The 21,207-nt window shown below is 48.3% G+C and overlaps 1 protein-coding gene across 1 annotated transcript in view; it reads left to right on the plus strand.

The window, feature by feature from the left end:
* LOC143956968 (complement C1r-A subcomponent-like) overlaps positions 1-21,207 on the plus strand; it is a 105,230-nt gene that overhangs the window by 12,050 nt on the left and 71,973 nt on the right. Inside the window, 2 exon segments of the mRNA XM_077467143.1 lie at positions 6,611-6,797; positions 9,586-9,621. Coding sequence (XP_077323269.1) covers positions 6,611-6,797; positions 9,586-9,621 — 223 coding nt within the window.

The following is a 21,207-nucleotide window of genomic DNA, read 5'->3' on the forward strand; positions in this document are numbered from 1 at the left end:
AAATACAACACAATTACTAGGGAGCTCCCCCTACTTTAAATGTGTGCAAGGCCTTGCAATGAGAAGTGCAGTGTTTGATCTTCTATCTTCTGCTAGCTATTTGTGTTGTAATAATTGTAATCCAACAGTGGAACAACAAGGGTTAGCGTAAGGAGAATATTAGACTGTTCCTGTAATGTAATACACCTGCAACTGCCTCCGGTGTAATTGGCTTTGTATAACACGGTGTCGGTAGTGAAGTGAGGAGTAGGCTTGAGGCCTGCTTAAACTCAGTCTTTTATCAGGTTCTCCTCCATGGGACCACAGGTCCCAGCAACACTGTGTTAAATGTCTAGGTGTATAAAAGTGTGTCAGAAAACTGTGGGCAGCAACCCTCTCACCAAACTGGATCTGACTCCGTCATACCGCTCCACTATGCAAGATGAACCGGGACCCTCCGATGGCTCCAACAGGTGTCTCTGGATCCTTCCTGATCTGGTCACACAGTCTTTCCAGCGATCAGATGAAAAGGCAGAGTCTCTAATTGTTCCGCTCCGCAGTGGCTGTAGGCAGCACTCTTTGGAGACCTCCTCACAGGTCCTTGTAGGCAGCCCACCCACCCGTCCAGAAGAGTAAGAAAATGTGTGTCCTTTTATAGTCTACCCAGCATGCAGTACAGTACTGAGTGATCATGGGTAGGTCACTCGGCATTCTGGGTAGGTAGGTCATAGCAGAATGTAAACAGACTTCCTGTTACGTTTCTGATCCTCTAGGAAGGAAAATAGTTGGAGTCCATTTCCTGTATAGGCCACTAGATGGTGCCAAATACTAAATTATAACACGGCTATAGATTAACATTGCATTATATTAGTAGGCAAAAATATCGCTATACATGTGTATATATATATATATATATATATATATATATATATATACACACATACATACATACATACATACATACATTCATACATACATAAATCCTGAAGAGGGGTAGGAGCTCTGTGTATGTAATCTCAAGAAAAGAATTTTACAGGTAAGCAGTTTTAAAAAATCCTAATTTCTTGTTCATACATCATGGGACACAGAGCTCTATTCATTACATTATGGGATGTGCCATAGCAATGCCCAAATTGAGGGGAAGGAGACACAGATCAGAAAAGACCACCATTGGACGTGAGGACCTACAATGCTGCCTGCAGTACACTGCGCCCGAAAGTGGTGTTCTCGTGCCCTCTTACATCCACCTGATAAAATCTAGTGAATGGACTGTAGACCAAGTTGCTAGTGAATGTATGGACTGTAGACCAAGTTGCTAGTGAATGTATGGACTGTAGACCAAGTTGCTAGTGAATGTGTGGACTGTAGACCAAGTTGCAGCCTTGCAGATCTGAGCCATGGAGGCCTGGTGATGCACTGCCCATGAAGCACTTACTGCTCTAGTCAAGTGCGCCTTAACATGAAAAGGAAAAAATCTTATTTTCCAAACCATAGTCCTGAACAATAACTTGTCGAATCCACCTAGCTATAGTGGACTTTGAAGCTGCCTGACCCTTTTTGGGACTGTAACAATGTTTCCTACGTGGACTGCGGATCTGGAAAAAAGGATGGTAGGACCACATCTTGGTTTAGGTGGAACGCTGATACCACCTTAGGTAAGAAAGCCGGGTGAGGACGCAACACCACCCTGTCTTGTGAACAATTAAATATGGCTCTTTAGATAAAAAAAACCCCGCTAATTCTGATACCCTCCTGGCAGAGGATATGGGAACAAGAAAAAAACAACTTCTTGGACAAAGACGCAAAGAAGCATGGTGTAATGGTTCAAAAGGCTGTTTTTGTAGAACAGACAAAACCAATTCAAATCCCATGGACACACGGGTGGCCTGACTGGCGGACTTAAACTCAGTGCCCCCCGGATAAAGGTCCGGACTAGGGAATTAGAGGCAATCAGTTTCTGAAAAAGAAAAAATATTGACAAGGCCGAGATTTGACCCTTGATAGGGCTCAAGGCCAGCTTCATTTCTACTACTAATTGAAGGAAGCGAGAATTCTGTCAATGGCATACCTTCTAGGATGCCATCCTTTGGACACCAGAAGACATATGCCTTCCAGATTCTATAATAGATGAGTCTGGAGGCCGCTTCCTGGCATTAACCAGAGTGGTTAGGACTGGACCTGAGATCCCACTCTTTTTTAGGATGTGGGACTCAAACAGTCAAATTCAGATTTTGTAAGGAAGGGTGGAATTTTGGCCCCTGTGAAATTAGATCTGGCCGTAGCGGAAGAACCCATGGCCTTCCAACTGCCATTCACACAATCTCTGCATACCAGGACCTTCTGGGCCAAGCTGGGACTACTAGAATTACCGGCTTCCTTACCCCCAGATCCTGTGAAGGAACTGCGCAAGAAGCGGAACTGGAGGGAACGCATAGATCAGAGAAACTGATCCCAAGAAATTCTCAAGGCATCTGAGCCTAGTGCTAGCGGATCACTTGTTCTTGGCACAAAGTTGTCTAGCTTCTTGTTGAACCTGGAAGCTAGCAGATCTAGATCCGGGGTACCCCATCTCTGACATATGGCCTGAAATATGGTGGGGTGTAGACCATTCTCCTAGGTACAGCTCCTGGCGGCTTAGAAAAATCCGCCTACCAATTTTTCCACCCCTGGAAAAGACTGCATATAGACAAGGAAACATGACTCTCTGTCCAACACACAAATGGTTCACCTCTTTCTGGGAATCCAGACTCCTGGTGCCCCATTGGTGACCAATATAGGTCACTGCTGTAGCATTGTCGGATTGTGTCCAGACAGGACCACCTTGTGACCTGTATGTCCAGGCCCTGAGCCCAAACCTCCAGAATATTGGCAGACAGGAACCTTTCAGCCTGGACTATTTCCCTTGGACCCAAAGTTCTTCTAGGACTGCACCTCAGCCTATGACGCTGGTCAGGTGCATTGGAAAAACCAAGGCTTGGATTCTCTTGTTCCAAGCAGACAGCATGCTGTTTTTTAATGGCTTTGAGTGAAACTAAGCGTAGGGAACAGCATTGAATGTGGCTACCATCTTCCCCAACAACCTCATACAAAGGCAAATGGAAGGTCTTCCCCCTGCTTGCCTACTTAGGTCAAAAATATATATATTTTTTTATATACTTGGCCTTTGACCCGGGTACAGACACCTTGCTTTGGGCTGTACCTATGACTATCCCCAAATACTCCAGCCTCCAAAACAGGCTGCAAGACGATTCCTCTAAGTTGAGGACCCAGCTTAAGTGCTCTTAAGTCTTTACTATATTGAGCACATCGAGTCTCCTTGGGCTGAGAATATAACTTAGACTGGGATCCTAACCCAGGAGTTCCAGATACTTGAACATGCTGGATGTACTTAGGCTGCAAAGGTGGTGGTGCGTTGCTGGACCAATACAAACACCAACGTGATAACAAAAAACTTGCCACTGCCTTTGTCTATAGCTGGCTATCGCAGTAAGTGGCATTAGGATATCTTCACCTCGTCAGATTGCACCTGTTCTCTGTCCCCTGATGGTGATCTTCCATCATCAGACTGTTGATCCTCTTGAATGAGGATTTTAGAGAAGGGGAGGGGAAACTACCAATTTCTGCTCTCTTGTGAAGATACTGCGATTAAAGTAGCGAACTTCTCCTGTAAACCACACACTGCAATACAAACAAATGTGTTCAAAAGACCTATTCAGAGCTGCAATGTTGGAAGAGGCTGGAAGCCTGACAGCGGTGATGGCTCATCCTGTGCGACTACCTCCAGTCTCTCAGGGGGGGATGTTGTCCCACAAGCACATTACAGCCGGCGCATTGATTCGCCGTGCATGCCGCACGTGCATGGCGCTGGCAACCACGCCCCCCTTCCCTGCAATTTCTGTCGCGCGCGTGTAGGACCAACCTGGCGGTGGGCGGGGGTAGAAGGAGATGACCGTGGTATCCCTCTTTCCATTCGTGTGGCAGAGCCTGCAGCAGAGGAGGTAAGTGGCTGATAGCGCAGATTCACTGTGCTTGTATTTCCCGGAGAGCATGTAAGTAACACCAGGTATGCCTCTTACTCCCTCCTCTAGTGGCAGAAAACAGGTAAGACATGCAACAACTCAAAGAAGCTAATCCTTAAGGATTGCTTCACTTACCTTATCCCCGCCATAGGACGCTGCAGAAACAGCCAGACCCAACCTTCACCCATCACGGCAGGTAGTGTTGTGCCAACCTTCAGGATTCTGGCTCCCTACTTACAGGAACCTCTTACCTGGCCCTGTAGAAGACTGCCAGAAAAACTTTGCGCATTTTGATATATATGCTCAATAGCACTGGATCCCAGAGCCCAGTTCTCATAGAGACATCACAGTCAAAACCTTGTTTCTTCTTCCACAAGGCCCGGGTACCATCCATCTTAGGCGATATTAATTGGCTGGAAGTATGGATCCGGTTGTGTAGCTCCTAGAAACCTGCAAGGACCGTCAAACACAGCTTCCTTGTAAGCACATCTTGCATTGTGACCAAACACGGTGAAAAAACGAAGGTGCTCTCCATATGGAAGGGGTTATATAGAGGAGGAACTCTCCTTACAATTAGGGTTGCCAGTGTCCAACACCTGAAGGTGGCTATCTAACCCATGATGTAATGAATAGAGCTCTGTGTCCCTTGACGTATGAACAAGCAATGTCAGAATTGGCCTGGTTGGCAAGTGGTTAATACAAAAAAGGACCGCAGCTTGGCATTGCATGTTATTATTGAGCTTATGATCTACCAAAACCCCCAGATCCTTCTCCACTATGGATCCCCCAGATCCTTCTCCACTATGGATCCCCCCAGATCCTTCTCCACTATGGATCCCCCAGATCCTTCTCCACTATGGATCCCCCCAGATCCTTCTCCACTATGGATCCCCCCAGATCCTTCTCCACCATGGATTCCCCCAGTTATACTCCCCCTAGTATGTATGATGCATATTCTTAGTCCCCAAGTGGCGAACCTTACATTTATTAACATTAAACCTCATCTGCCACATAGTCGCCCAATTAGAGGTCGGCTTGTAAGTTGGAGACATCCTGTAAGGACGTTATTCCACAGCATAGCTTGGTGTCATCTGCAAAGACAGAAATCATACTTTAGATCCCAGACCCAATATCATTTATAAAGATATTAAAAAGTAAGAGTGCCAACACTGAACCTTGGGGTACACCACTGATAACCTTAGACCATTCAGAATAAGAATCAATCACGACTCTCTGAATTTGGTCTTTTAGCCAGTTTTCTATCCATTTACAAATGTATATTTCCAAGTCTGTAGACTTTACCTTATACATTAGCTGTGTGTCGGGAACTTTATCGAACGCTTTTGCAAAATCAAAGTGTGCCAGGTCCACCGCCACCCTTCTGTCCAATTATACCACGTCCACAGCCCCTCCTCTGTCCAAGTATACCACGTCCATAGCCACCCCTCTGTCCAATTATACCACATTCACAGCCACCCCTCTGTCCAATTATACCACATTCACAGCCAACCCACTGTCCATGTATACCACGTCCATAGCCACCCCTTTGTCCAATATGCAATGTCCACCGCCACCCCTCTGTCCAAGTATACCACATCCACATCCACCCCTCTGTCCAAATATACTATGTCCACAGCCACCTCTCTGTCCAAGTATACCACATCCACAGCCACCCCTCTGTCCAAATATACTATGTCCACAGCCACCCCTCTGTCCAAATATACTACGTCCACAGCCAGCCTCCAGCTCTAATCATGTGCTTCTAAAAAAATAAAAAATAAAACCCATTGGAATCTATGCGTCCTGCATGAAGATTAGGGCCAGACGCATGGATTATGGTGGTGGCGCTCCTCTGCCCCGTATGGGCGGGCTGCCACTGGTTTTGGCTAAGTAGGATTCACGGTTCTGCTGAAAGAATTGTTTAATATAGGCCTTGGGAATGCATTTCTATATGTACAGTGTGTTCTGGGAGGAGGTCAATATCTGCAGAGAAGCATACTCTGTCTCTGAGCTGTTTGTTCAATGTGTAGCACCCTCTTAGTATAGAGTAGACTGCTAGGTAAATTTAGCTAGCTCCACTGTAATCGGAGGAGCAGGGGTAGATTGCTTAGGGCTGCTCAGTGTTTCACGGGCTGCTGCTCTGTTACCTCCTCCTGTTTTCTGGAGGATTCTAGAACACAGTGGGAAGGAAAAGGTATGCAGCCTGAATATTTATGGAATTCCAGCCAATCCCTGTAGAGGATTACGTTCACCATTGGCTCTTTTGGGGGGGGGGGGGGGGCTTGCTACAAATGTAAAAATTTGATAGTGGAATAAGAATTTTGGTTATGACACCCTAGACCACATCATCATCATCTTCACACATACTGTAAATAATATGGAAACACGGATACTTTCACGTACCATGAATGTTTACTTCTCTACAAACTATAAATAGGAGATAGATTTTTTCTCAGTTTGGTAAATTGGTTTAGCCAAAATGGATTTAGCCATTCACATGGATATCAATAACATTTGTAGGTTTTAGCACAGGAACGCACAAGGGCTCTTATCTTTGGCTAATGCCTCTTAGTAGGTTTCGGCGCTCACCACCTTGCTTGTTGTCTCTGCAGGTTGGGGGTGACAGAAAGGAACTGGGGCGATTCTGCGGCCCCATGAATTCCAGTTCTCACCCTGGTCATCAACGTTTTGTCTCTGAAGGCAACCAAATAACAATTGAATTCCATTCAGATTTTTCCGAAGCGATGAATGACTCCACCATCCTTTATTCCGGATTTCAAGCTTATTACCAGGCAGTGGGTAGGTAGAGTCAACTGGAGAAAATGAAATTGTTGCTGAGATACAAAAGTTGGGGGGACTCAGCGGGAGATGCTAATAACATCTTTCTGTGAATATGTGCAACAAATGATCAAAATGACCGTCTGTCACTGTCTAGACCAGCCTTTCTCATCCTTTTCAGCACAGAGGAACCCTGGATATTTCTTTACGGTCTCAGGAAACCCTCTGCTAAAAATGACTATATCTAAAACTCAATACATTAGTGTGATGGTCAGTGGGAAAAATGCTCCTTACAGTTGTGGTCATTGGGAATATATACCCCCCTTATAGATAGCTAAAATCATCAATGGTGTCAGTGGGAACTTATCTGAGAGGCAAACGTTGCTCATTGCTCAAGGAACCCCTGACAACCTCTGGAGGAACCCTAGGCTTTCATGGTTGAGAGACCCTGGTCTAGAATATGGTTCTGTGTTAAATAGCACTCAGGTATGCAAACTCCAAATTCAGCTCCAAGGTTGCCACCTAACTCAACTCCACCTGCCTTTCATGGCTTGTAATTGGTCAATGAGACCAAACTTGAAGGACCAGAAGTAAGGATCAGTATGTGGGGGTTCTTACATTGAGAGATCGTAGCAGTAATGAGCAAATGGTGGGAAGAAGGAGGCAATAGATCAGATAAATCAGTTTTCTGCATGGGGGGGGGGTATCTAAAGGTATATGAAAGCACCTCTAGGTTTCTCCAATTTACAATTAAACTATTAGGCTCAATAAAAGCTCACTTTAAAGTGACCCTGTCACCTCAGGGTCTCTTTTACTCAAATGGTCACCTGTAAAAGAAACATGGATCTACTCACCTTCCCGATGGTCCAAGTACTGAAAAGTCAACGATGCTCCTCCAATGTAAGTATTGGGTGTGGAATACTTGGTCCCCTGTTGGCTGCTGTGTTTCCTCCCTCCACCTCATATAACTGTAGAGATTGGGGGAGCAAGTATTCGACTCACCCGACCAGTGCTGGGACAAGGTCATCCAGCGCCCAGGGCAAAGATGCCAAACTACGCCCCCTTTCCCTTAAGGTTAGGGTCAGGGTGCTCCCTGCAATAAACCATTGCGCCAGGGGCAGCCGCCCCTCCTGCCCATCCCTTGTCCCGGCGCTGCACCCGACTCACAAGACCGTTGAATGCTTGACCTACAGAATTATGGGAGGTAGTGCAAAGGTAAGCCTCATATCAGTAATGTTCAGAATTGTTATAGGTGGAAACCCAAATATTAGCCTTCTAGCACCCCAAACGCTAAGATGCCATTATTCTGCGATCCTAACTGTGGATTCTGTGTATCCATGGGTTCCAAATAAGGTCTAAGAAATTATTTTCTATAGAGACACCCCATTAGATCAGAATCCCCATATATCAGTGCCCCCCATTTCGAGACCCCCCAATTAGATCAGAACCCCCTTAGACCAGTGCCCCCTTAGAGACCTCCCATTAGATCAGTGTGCCCTTATATAAGTGTTCCCTTTAGAGATCCCCCTATTAGATCAGAATTCTCTTATATCAGCACCCCCCTTAGATTAAAGACCCCCTCATTAGAGGAGATCCCTTTTATATCAGTGCCCCTGCTTAGAGACCCCCCCCATTAGATCAGGGTCCCCTTATCAGTGCCCCCCTTAGAGACCCCCCATTAGATAAGAGTCCACTTATATCAGTGCCCCCTTACAGACACCCCATTAAATCATCAGAGTCCCCTTATATCAGTGCCCCCCTTATATTAGATTCCCTTTATATCAGTGCCCTTCCTTAGAGACCCCCCTCCCCCCCATTAGATCAGGGTCTCCTTATATCAGGGCCCATCTTAGAGATCCCCCATTAGATCAGAGCCCCCTTTATACCAATGCCTCCCCCTTAGAGACCCCCCATTAGATCAGAGTCCCCTTATATCAGCCCCCCCCCTTAGATTAGAGACCCTCCCATTGGATGAGATTTCCTTTATATCAGTGCACCCCCCCCCCCTTAGAGACCCACTATTTGATCAGGGTCTCCTTATATTAGGGCCCACCTTACAGATCCCCCATTAGATCAAAATCCCCTAATATTAGCGACCCCTCCCCCATTAGATCAGAGTCTCCTTATATCAGCATCTCCCCTTAGGGACCCTCCCATTATATCAGAGTCACCTTATATAAGGACCCCCCCAACAGACCCCCATTATATCAGGGGCAGAGCAGAGAGGTTGAGTAGCTCTGCACAGTGCTATTTTCCTCCCACTGTGCACAGTGGCAAAGCGTGTCATTGGTTGCTAGGCGTCCGTGGTCCTAGTAACCAATGACTGCAATAGTAATTGAGGCAGGGGAGAAGCCAGGGCACAGGCAGGCACTCCCAACAGGAATCCTCACTGGGAGCACTGTGTAAGAGCACACATTGCACCCATCGAGGATGCCCCACTGATTGGAGCCCAGTGGCATGACATATGCTCTGGCACTGGCTCCGGGACTCCAGCCCCATAGACTGGATTTACTTGAAATCCTGGGATGGTTGGGAAGTATGTGTCCAGGTTTCAGGAGGTTTAAAACCTGGACACAGGATTCAAAACCTGGACTGCCTGTGTGCATCTTGGACAGGTGGCAACCATACCCAGGTGTCAGTGTGTCATTGATCTGGTCCCTCAAGTGTCCATGTGCCATTTTATTTTAAATCCAAGTGTTGATATGCTCTTAATGTACCGTTGTTTCAGGACCCTAAATATTAATGTATAATTATTCTTCCTGCAATTGTCATTAATACATCTCTGTTTCTCTGTTTTTGGTCATTGCAGCCATTGGCTTTGAGAATTCACAAGATCTAATCAAAGGTTTGTACACGCCCCTGACGTACTTCCCTTTATAACCCAGAGCTGTAAGGAGCTAGGCTACAAAATGGTGATGGGAAGCCGTACATATGCAAGGTCTTTGGATAGACATGAGGTTATGGCCTTTTTCTAGTATACCTCCAACTGTTCCCGATTAGTGGCTACCCCTCGTAGGAGGCTAAACCACACCACTGAGACACTGATCACTCAACCTATTCATAGGTGAGGTCACTGCTGGTGGGACTTGAGAATTGGTTTGGGAAATGCTGCTTTAAAGAACCAGTTAACCAAAAACAGATATTTTAGTTTATGGTACTGTAGATGTTGGAGAGTTATACCCGTTGACAGTCTCTTCTGTCTCCTCAGGACTCTATTCATTGGTGAGATCTCTGAATTTCAGGGTCATCACACCTACTGCACCCATTATGAAGGGGCCCCACCATCCTTGCTGAATTTCTGTGTATTTTATATTACTGGGAATGCAACAGGAGGCGTTGGGACTCACAAAGGTTGACGGGAACATCCAAGACCCCCCAGGTGGACAGGAACAGACCTGGGAATGATAACAGGGAGATTTAAGCCCTTGTATACACGGGTCGGACATTCTGACAACCAAATCCGTTGGATTTTGTCTGAGGGATTTTGTCCGAAACTGTTGCATACACACGGTCGGACAAAGTTGTCGGAAAATCCGATTGTACATAACGTGATGACGTTATTTCGTTACAATGGGATTACGTTCAGGCTAGTAGCCAATAGCTTTGGTCTAGGAATTTGATCTGAGCATGCGTGGCACTTTGTCCGTCGGAGTAGGCTACACATGATCGGAGTATGGCCATGCTTGGCTGATGATTGGCCAAGCATGCACTATGAAAGAGGGGGCAGAAGTGGGACTTTATATGAAACAACACATTGAAAGGTCAATTAAATCAATCAATAAAAAGATAATTTATTGGCGATGCACAGGGAGATACTACCGTAGTATTAACAATACGTCAATGTTAAAATACATAGACATATACAGAAACATATAAAATAAAATAATAAAAAAAAAAAAAAAAGAAAAATAAATAGAAAAATATATAATAATAATAAAAATAATGAATAAATAGTAATAAATAATAATGGAAGGTGGATGAATGAGTAAGAAACAGGTATAATGGTAACATAGGTCAATTCATATTAAATAAGCATTAATGTATATATTTTTCATAATGTAGTAGCATAGTTACTAGTGATGGACGAACTTCCGACGGGACGTTTCGCGAACGCGAAACGCGAACGGACACAAACGTTCGCGAAAACGACCGTTCGCCGCGGGCTCCATTGACTTCAATGGGAGGCGAATTTCGCAAACCTTTAGGTCGAATTTGCGGCCACGGGGTAATTATTAGGGGGTAGCACGTAGTCCCACCACCTGGACAATAGCATAATACATGTATGAGGTGAATTTGGGATCGATAACTACAAGCATTTTTTTTTTATTTGGGAAATTGTTCTGACAATTCAGGACTATGGAGCTAATGAAGGCAATGGAGGAGAGGGAAGGTCAGGGACCAGGGTAGGCAAACAAGAGGGTGCAGGAGATACAGAGCACTGACAGCAGCACCGTAATACAGAGCACTGACATCAGCACCGTGACATACAGCGCTGACAGCAGCTCCGTGACATACAGCGCTGACAGCAGCTCCGTGACATACAGCGCTGACAGCAGCTCCGTGACATACAGCGCTGACAGCAGCTCCGTGACATACAGCGCTGACAGCAGCTCCGTGACATACAGCGCTGACAGCAGCACCGTGACATACAGCGCTGACAGCAGCTCCGTGACATACAGCGCTGACAGCAGCTCCGTGACATACAGCGCTGACAGCAGCTCCGTGACATACAGCACTGACAGCAGCTCCGTGACATACAGCGCTGACAGCAGCTCCGTGACATACAGCGCTGACAGCAGCACCGTGACATACAGCGCTGACAGCAGCTCCGTGACATACAGCGCTGACAGCAGCTCCGTGACATACAGCGCTGACAGCAGCTCCGTGACATACAGCGCTGACAGCAGCTCCGTGACATACAGCGCTGACAGCAGCTCCGTGACATACAGCGCTGACAGCAGCACCGTGACATACAGCGCTGACAGCAGCTCCGTGACATACAGCGCTGACAGCAGCTCCGTGACATACAGCGCTGACAGCAGCTCCGTGACATACAGCACTGACAGCAGCTCCGTGACATACAGCGCTGACAGCAGCTCCGTGACATACAGCGCTGACAGCAGCACCGTGACATACAGCGCTGACAGCAGCTCCGTGACATACAGCGCTGACAGCAGCTCCGTGACATACAGCGCTGACAGCAGCTCCGTGACATACAGCGCTGACAGCAGCTCCGTGACATACAGCGCTGACAGCAGCTCCGTGACATACAGCGCTGACAGCAGCTCCGTGACATACAGCGCTGACAGCAGCTCCGTGACATACAGCGCTGACAGCAGCTCCGTGACATACAGCGCTGACAGCAGCTCCGTGACATACAGCGCTGACAGCAGCTCCGTGACATACAGCGCTGACAGCAGCTCCGTGACATACAGCGCTGACAGCAGCTCCGTGACATACAGCGCTGACAGCAGCACCGTAAGCAGCCCCAGGAGGAAGTCAGCACAGCACAGGGATGGTGTGATCCCCTCATAATAAGAACCCCCAGGAGGAAGTCAGCACAGCACAGGGATGGTGGGAGCCCCTCATAATAAGAACACCCAGGAGGAAGTCAGCACAGCACAGGGATGGTGGGAACCCCTCATAATAAGCAGCCCCAGTAGAAATATGACACCGCTCAACCTCTTCAAAGAGGAGGGTAGGGGCATATAGTACGGTGTGCTTTTTTGGGTCAGGGAAGTGAGCCAAATGAATTAAGAAGGTCTGTGTGCTTGATTCCAAAAATTGTTTATAGACATATACATGGTCTACTGATCACATGTGTTGAATTCCTCCGAGATCCATGCCTCATTCATTTTTAGAAATGTGAGGTAGTTAACACTGTGGTGAGCTAGGCGAGTACGCTTATCGGTCACAATCCCCCCTGCTGCGCTGAACGTCCTTTCGGACAGGACACTGGATGAGGGGCAAGCCAACAGTTCGATTGCAAATTGGGCAAGCTCTGGCCAGAGGTCAAGCCTGCCCACCCAGTAGTCTAGGGGTTCATCACTCCTCAGAGCGTCCACATCGGCCGTTAACCCAATGTAGTCGGACACCTGACGGTCTAGGCGTTCCCTGATGCTGGATCCGGATGACACCTGTCGATGGGTCGGCTGAAAGAATGACCTCATATCCGAAGTCACCAACACATCTTCAAACCGGCCTCTTCTTGCAGGCGCTGTTGGATTGGTACCCGCAAATCCTTCTCTGGGAGTGGGAATTGCTCCTCTGCCAGCGCACGCAAAAGCAGAATGCAGCATTTCTCGAAGCAAGGCCTGGAAGTGCTGCATTCTGACAGCCCTCTGCGACGGCGGTAACATTTCCGCCATTTTGTGTTTGTACCGGGGGTCTAAGTACGTTGCCACCCAGTACTGGTCCTTGACCCTCATGCTTTTTATACGGGGGTCCCTATTAAAACACTGGAGCATGAAGGCCCCCATTTGCACTAAAGTGGAAGCGGTGTGGTGGCCTGGCTCCTGCTCATCATCCAGGATAATGTCGTCCTCTTCATTCTCCTCTCCCCATCCTCGCACAACAGGGATCCCAGAAAGGTTTAAAGCATGCTCTTCTTGCTCCTGCTCATCCGCCCCGGCACCATCCTCCTCTGACTCCTCATCAGACTCCTGTTGTTGACTTGTCTCAGATAGAGTAGCCCCCCCTGGGAATTCATCCAGCATTGCGACTTCCTCATCTTCCCGCTCCTGCTCCTCCACAGCCTGATCAATGACACGACGCAATGCACGCTCCAGAAAGAAGGCATAAGGTACCATGTCACTGATGGCGCCATGGCTGCGACTGACCAGTTTGGTGATCTCCTCAAATGGCCGCAGAAGTCTGCATGTGTCGCGCATGAGCAGCCACTGGCGCGGTGAAAAAAAACCCAGCTCCCCAGAACCGTTTCTTTCGCAGAGTTCATACAGGTAGACGTTAACTGCACGTTTCTGCTGGAGCAGCCTATCAAGCATATAGAAGGTTGAGTTCCATCGCGTCGGGCAATCGCAAATAAGACGTCTGACCGGCAGATGGTGTCGCCGCTGAATGTCAGCAAGGCGAGCCATGGCCGTGTAAGATCTTCTGAAATGGGCCGAGATTTTCCTTGCCTGCCGCAAGATGTCCTGGACCCCAGGGTATTTGACAAGGAATCGCTGCACGACCAAGTTTAAGACGTGTGCCATGCACGGCACGTGCGTGATTTTGCCCTGTTTCAATGCGCTAAGCAGATTGGCACCGTTGTCACACACCACTTTACCAACTGTCAAATTGAGCGGTGTTAGCCACTCATCTGCCTGTGAACGCAAAGCTGAAAGGAGTGCCGGGCCAGTGTGGCTCTTTGCTTCCAGGCACAACAGACGCAGCACGGCATGGCAACGTCTCACCTGGCATGTGGAATAGGTTCTGGGGAGCTTGGGCGGTGCAGTGGAAGAGACGCTAGCAGCGGAAAAGGAGGAGGCAGCTGAGGAGGAGAGGGAGGAGGATGGAGTAGGAGGAGGAGAAGAAGAGTCAGGCCTGCATGCAATCCGTGGCGGTAAAACCAAATCTACACGGGTGCCACGGGTTACATGCTTGACGGCCGTCAGAAGGTTCACCCAGTGGGCAGTAAAACTGATATACCTTCCCTGCCCGTGTTTGCTAGACCACGTGTCTGTGGTCAGATGTATCTTGGCACCGACACTGTGTGCCAGAGATACATTCACTTGCCGCTGAACATGGCCATATAGCTCTGGGATGCCCTTCTCTGAGAAATACTTCCTTCCTGGGACCTTCCATTGTGGTGTTCCAATGGCCACAAATTTGCGAAAGGCCTCCGAGTCCACCAGTTTATATGGCAGTAGTTGGCGGGCTATGAGTTCTGACAAGCCAGCCGCCAACCGTTGGGCAAGAGGGTTATCCGGCGTCATCATTTTTTTACGCTCAAACATTAGGCCCACGGAAGCCTGCCTTTTTGCAGAAAAATGTGAGCTTGGCGTGATGGAAGGTGGAGTGGAGGACAATTGTGAGGAGAGAGGAGAAGGAGAAGTAGAAGACGAGGCTGGACGGTGAGAGCCTGCAGTGTGGCTTTGTGTGTTCCGTTGCTCCCACTGGGCTCGGTGATGGCTGCTCATGTGCCTTCTTAAGGCGGTCGTCCCTAGGTGAGTATTGGGCTTACCGCGACTAACGCGTTGACTGCAAAGATTGCAGATGGCAACGCTATTGTCAGCAGCGGACACGTTAAAAAAAGCCCACACTGCGGAGCCATGTGCCGGTGTCCTGGGAGCGCCAGATGTGACCGTACATGGTCGATGACTCGCTCCTGATACATTTGCAGTCTGCTTTGTCCCTGCTGTGCAATGTAAGTCATTGCTGCTTCTCCTCCCTATCTGCTGGTCCATATCTCCCTCTGAACTCCCCTCCTCTTCCTCTCTTGTGGGCACCCACGTGACATCACTAGACACGTCATCATCAACGTCACCTTCCCCACCGCTATAAGTAGAGTAGGCAGCAACACCGGGGACCAACCTCCTCCTTGGGCTGATCTGGGTACTGGCGTCAGACTGCTGAGTAGCGCTTGTTGCTACCTCCTCTTCCTGATCCAATACCAAGAGTGGCTGCGCATCAGAAATGTCCTCTTGATATGGATCGGAAAATAATTCCAGTGACTCAAGCGGAAGGTATGTGGTGGTGGTGGTGGTGGTCGTGTTGTTGGTGGTAGTGTCTTTGGGGGTGCACATAGCAGAGAGTGAAGAAGAGGGTGCAGATCGAGAGGATGAGGAGGGTGCAGAAGAGTAAGGCTGAGCGAGCCACTCAACCAAGTCTGGTGCATCCTTTAAAGTAATTGAACGCACCTTCTGCAACTTCCCACTTTGGCTCAAGCCTGTTGCTCCTGCCCTACCCCTACCACCCCTGCGGAAGGGCCTGCCTCTTCCTCTGCATGTCATTTTTTAAATGACCCTGTGACAAAACTCTTAGTCCCTATACCGCTGAAGGACTGCTGCAGTATAGGTGAGCGGTCAGCAGTGGTGCACGTCAACCCTATCTATTGTGGACCTATAGCGGTCCTTACAGAACAGCAGACTGTACCGCACTCAAGCCTATGTACCGTAGCACCCTATACCAAGTTACCAGTCCTTATAAGAACTTTTGTGGACCAAGCAGGTTGTGTATTAGTGTTTAGCAGACTGTACGTCAGTCCCTATACCGCTGAAGGACTGCTGCAGTATAGGGCAGCGGTCAGCAGTGGTGCACGTCAACCCTATCTATTGTGGACCGATAGCGGTCCTTACAGAACAGCAGACTGTACCGCACTCAAGCCTATGTACCGTAGCACCCTATACCAAGTTACCAGTCCTTATAAGAACTTTTGTGGACCAAGCAGGTTGTGTATTAGTGTTTAGCAGACTGTACGTCAGTCCCTATACCGCTGAAGGACTGCTGCAGTATAGGGCAGCGGTCAGCAGTGGTGCACGTCAACCCTATCTATTGTGGACCGATAGCGGTCCTTACAGAACAGCAGACTGTACCGCACTCAAGCCTATGTACCGTAGCACCCTATACCAAGTTACCAGTCCTTATAAGAACTTTTGTGGAACAAGCAGGTTGTGTGTTAGTGATTAGCAGACTGTACGTCAGTCCCTATACCAATGAAGGACTGCTGCAGTATAGGGCAGCGGTCAGCAGTAGTGCACGGCAACCCTATGTATTGTGGACCGATAGCGGTCCTTACAGAACAGCAGACTGTACCGCACTCAAGCCTATGTACCGTAGCACCCTATACCAAGTTACCAGTCCTTATAAGAACTTTTGTGGACCAAGCAGGTTGTGTATTAGTGTTTAGCAGACTGTACGTCAGTCCCTATACCGCTGAAGGACTGCTGCAGTATAGGGCAGCGGTCAGCAGTGGTGCACGTCAACCCTATCTATTGTGGACCGATAGCGGTCCTTACAGAACAGCAGACTGTACCGCACTCAAGCCTATGTACCGTAGCACCCTATACCAAGTTACCAGTCCTTATAAGAACTTTTGTGGACCAAGCAGGTTGTGTATTAGTGTTTAGCAGACTGTACGTCAGTCCCTATACCGCTGAAGGACTGCTGCAGTATAGGGCAGCGGTCAGCAGTGGTGCACGTCAACCCTATCTATTGTGGACCGATAGCGGTCCTTACAGAACAGCAGACTGTACCGCACTCAAGCCTATGTACCGTAGCACCCTATACCAAGTTACCAGTCCTTATAAGAACTTTTGTGGAACAAGCAGGTTGTGTGTTAGTGATTAGCAGACTGTACGTCAGTCCCTATACCAATGAAGGACTGCTGCAGTATAGGGCAGCGGTCAGCAGTAGTGCACGGCAACCCTATGTATTGTGGACCGATAGCGGTCCTTACAGAACAGCAGACTGTACCGCACTCAAGCCTATGTACCGTAGCACCCTATACCAAGTTACCAGTCCTTATAAGAACTTTTGTGGACCAAGCAGGTTGTGTATTAGTGTTTAGCAGACTGTACGTCAGTCCCTATACCGCTGAAGGACTGCTGCAGTATAGGGCAGCGGTCAGCAGTGGTGCACGTCAACCCTATGTATTGTGGACCGATAGCGGTCCTTACAGAACAGCAGACTGTAACGCACTCAGGCCTATGTACCGTAGCACCCTATACCAAGTTACCAGTCCTTATAAGAACTTTTGTGGACCAAGCAGGTTGTGTGTTAGTGATTAGCAGACTGTACGTCAGTCCCTATACCAATGAAGGACTGCTGCAGTATAGGGCAGCGGTCAGCAGTAGTGCACGGCAACCCTATGTATTGTGGACCGATAGCGGTCCTTACAGAACAGCAGACTGTACCGCACTCAAGCCTATGTACCGTAGCACCCTATACCAAGTTACCAGTCCTTATAAGAACTTTTGTGGACCAAGCAGGTTGTGTATTAGTGTTTAGCAGACTGTACGTCAGTCCCTATACCGCTGAAGGACTGCTGCAGTATAGGGCAGCGGTCAGCAGTGGTGCACGTCAACCCTATGTATTGTGGACCGATAGCGGTCCTTACAGAACAGCAGACTGTAACGCACTCAGGCCTATGTACCGTAGCACCCTATACCAAGTTACCAGTCCTTATAAGAACTTTTGTGGACCAAGCAGGTTGTGTGTTAGTGATTAGCAGACTGTACGTCAGTCCCTATACCAATGAAGGACTGCTGCAGTATAGGGCAGCGGTCAGCAGTAGTGCACGGCAACCCTATGTATTGTGGACCGATAGCGGTCCTTACAGAACAGCAGACTGTAACGCACTCAGGCCTATGTACCGTAGCACCCTATACCAAGTTACCAGTCCTTATAAAAACTTTTGTGGACCAAGCAGGTTGTGTGTTAGTGTTTAGCAGACTGTGCGTCAGTCCCTATACCGCTGAAGGACTGCTGCAGTATAGGGCAGCGGTCAGCAGTAGTGCACGGCAACCCTATGTATTGTGGACCGATAGCGGTCCTTACAGAACAGCAGACTGTACCGCACTCAAGCCTATGTACCGTAGCACCCTATACCAAGTTACCAGTCCTTATAAGAACTTTTGTGGACCAAGCAGGTTGTGTGTTAGTGATTAGCAGACTGTACGTCAGTCCCTATACCAATGAAGGACTGCTGCAGTATAGGGCAGCGGTCAGCAGTAGTGCACGGCAACCCTATGTATTGTGGACCGATAGCGGTCCTTACAGAACAGCAGACTGTACCGCACTCAAGCCTATGTACCGTAGCACCCTATACCAAGTTACCAGTCCTTATAAGAACTTTTGTGGACCAAGCAGGTTGTGTATTAGTGTTTAGCAGACTGTACGTCAGTCCCTATACCGCTGAAGGACTGCTGCAGTATAGGGCAGCGGTCAGCAGTGGTGCACGTCAACCCTATGTATTGTGGACCGATAGCGGTCCTTACAGAACAGCAGACTGTAACGCACTCAGGCCTATGTACCGTAGCACCCTATACCAAGTTACCAGTCCTTATAAGAACTTTTGTGGACCAAGCAGGTTGTGTGTTAGTGATTAGCAGACTGTACGTCAGTCCCTATACCAATGAAGGACTGCTGCAGTATAGGGCAGCGGTCAGCAGTAGTGCACGGCAACCCTATGTATTGTGGACCGATAGCGGTCCTTACAGAACAGCAGACTGTACCGCACTCAAGCCTATGTACCGTAGCACCCTATACCAAGTTACCAGTCCTTATAAGAACTTTTGTGGACCAAGCAGGTTGTGTATTAGTGTTTAGCAGACTGTACGTCAGTCCCTATACCGCTGAAGGACTGCTGCAGTATAGGGCAGCGGTCAGCAGTGGTGCACGTCAACCCTATGTATTGTGGACCGATAGCGGTCCTTACAGAACAGCAGACTGTAACGCACTCAGGCCTATGTACCGTAGCACCCTATACCAAGTTACCAGTCCTTATAAGAACTTTTGTGGACCAAGCAGGTTGTGTGTTAGTGATTAGCAGACTGTACGTCAGTCCCTATACCAATGAAGGACTGCTGCAGTATAGGGCAGCGGTCAGCAGTAGTGCACGGCAACCCTATGTATTGTGGACCGATAGCGGTCCTTACAGAACAGCAGACTGTAACGCACTCAGGCCTATGTACCGTAGCACCCTATACCAAGTTACCAGTCCTTATAAAAACTTTTGTGGACCAAGCAGGTTGTGTGTTAGTGTTTAGCAGACTGTGCGTCAGTCCCTATACCGCTGAAGGACTGCTGCAGTATAGGGCAGCGGTCAGCAGTGGTGCACGTCAACCCTATCTATTGTGGACCGATAGCGGTCCTTACAGAACAGCAGACTGTACCGCACTCAAGCCTATGTACCGTAGCACCCTATACCAAGTTACCAGTCCTTATAAGAACTTTTGTGGACCAAGCAGGTTGTGTATTAGTGTTTAGCAGACTGTACGTCAGTCCCTATACCGCTGAAGGACTGCTGCAGTATAGGGCAGCGGTCAGCAGTGGTGCACGTCAACCCTATGTATTGTGGACCGATAGCGGTCCTTACAGAACAGCAGACTGTAACGCACTCAGGCCTATGTACCGTAGCACCCTATACCAAGTTACCAGTCCTTATAAAAACTTTTGTGGACCAAGCAGGTTGTGTGTTAGTGTTTAGCAGACTGTGCGTCAGTCCCTATACCGCTGAAGGACTGCTGCAGTATAGGGCAGCGGTCAGCAGTGGTGCACGTCAACCCTATCTATTGTGGACCGATAGCGGTCCTTACAGAACAGCAGACTGTACCGCACTCAAGCCTATGTACCGTAGCACCCTATACCAAGTTACCAGTCCTTATAAGAACTTTTGTGGACCAAGCAGGTTGTGTATTAGTGTTTAGCAGACTGTACGTCAGTCCCTATACCGCTGAAGGACTGCTGCAGTATAGGGCAGCGGTCAGCAGTGGTGCACGTCAACCCTATGTATTGTGGACCGATAGCGGTCCTTACAGAACAGCAGACTGTAACGCACTCAGGCCTATGTACCGTAGCACCCTATACCAAGTTACCAGTCCTTATAAGAACTTTTGTGGACCAAGCAGGTTGTGTGTTAGTGATTAGCAGACTGTACGTCAGTCCCTATACCAATGAAGGACTGCTGCAGTATAGGGCAGCGGTCAGCAGTAGTGCACGGCAACCCTATGTATTGTGGACCGATAGCGGTCCTTACAGAACAGCAGACTGTACTGCACTCAGGCCTATGTACCGTAGCACCCTATACCAAGTTACCAGTCCTTATAAAAACTTTTGTGGACCAAGCAGGTTGTGTGTTAGTGTTTAGCAGACTGTGCGTCAGTCCCTATACCGCTGAAGGACTGCTGCAGTATAGGGCAGCGGTCAGCAGTAGTGCACGGCAACCCTATGTATTGTGGACCGATAGCGGTCCTTACAGAACAGCAGACTGTAACGCACTCAGGCCTATGTACCGTAGCACCCTATACCAAGTTACCAGTCCTTATAAGAACTTTTGTGGACCAAGCAGGTTGTGTGTTAGTGATTAGCAGACTGTACGTCAGTCCCTATACCAATGAAGGACTGCTGCAGTATAGGGCAGCGGTCAGCAGTAGTGCACGGCAACCCTATGTATTGTGGACCGATAGCGGTCCTTACAGAACAGCAGACTGTACCGCACCCAAGCCTATGTACCGTAGCACCCTAGACAGACCAAGTTACCAGTCCTGATAAAGAGCTTTGTGGAACAAGTGAGTTGTGAATGATTAGCAGACTGCAGCAGAAGGGCAGCAGTCAAGTATAATATTCTTTCTATATTTGGAAGAAAGAATATTATACGTGTACAAGCCTATTACCGTACCACTGATACCAGTCCTGAAAAGAACCTTTGTGGAACTAATAGTAACAGCAAGTCTTTAAAATTATCCTCACTGCCTGACACACTGCTTCC

The sequence above is a fragment of the Lithobates pipiens genome, unplaced genomic scaffold (assembly GCF_037356315.1).
Source record: "Lithobates pipiens isolate NorthernLeopardFrog02 unplaced genomic scaffold, aLitPip1_a1.2 Scaffold_47, whole genome shotgun sequence".
Lineage (NCBI taxonomy): Eukaryota > Metazoa > Chordata > Amphibia > Anura > Ranidae > Lithobates > Lithobates pipiens.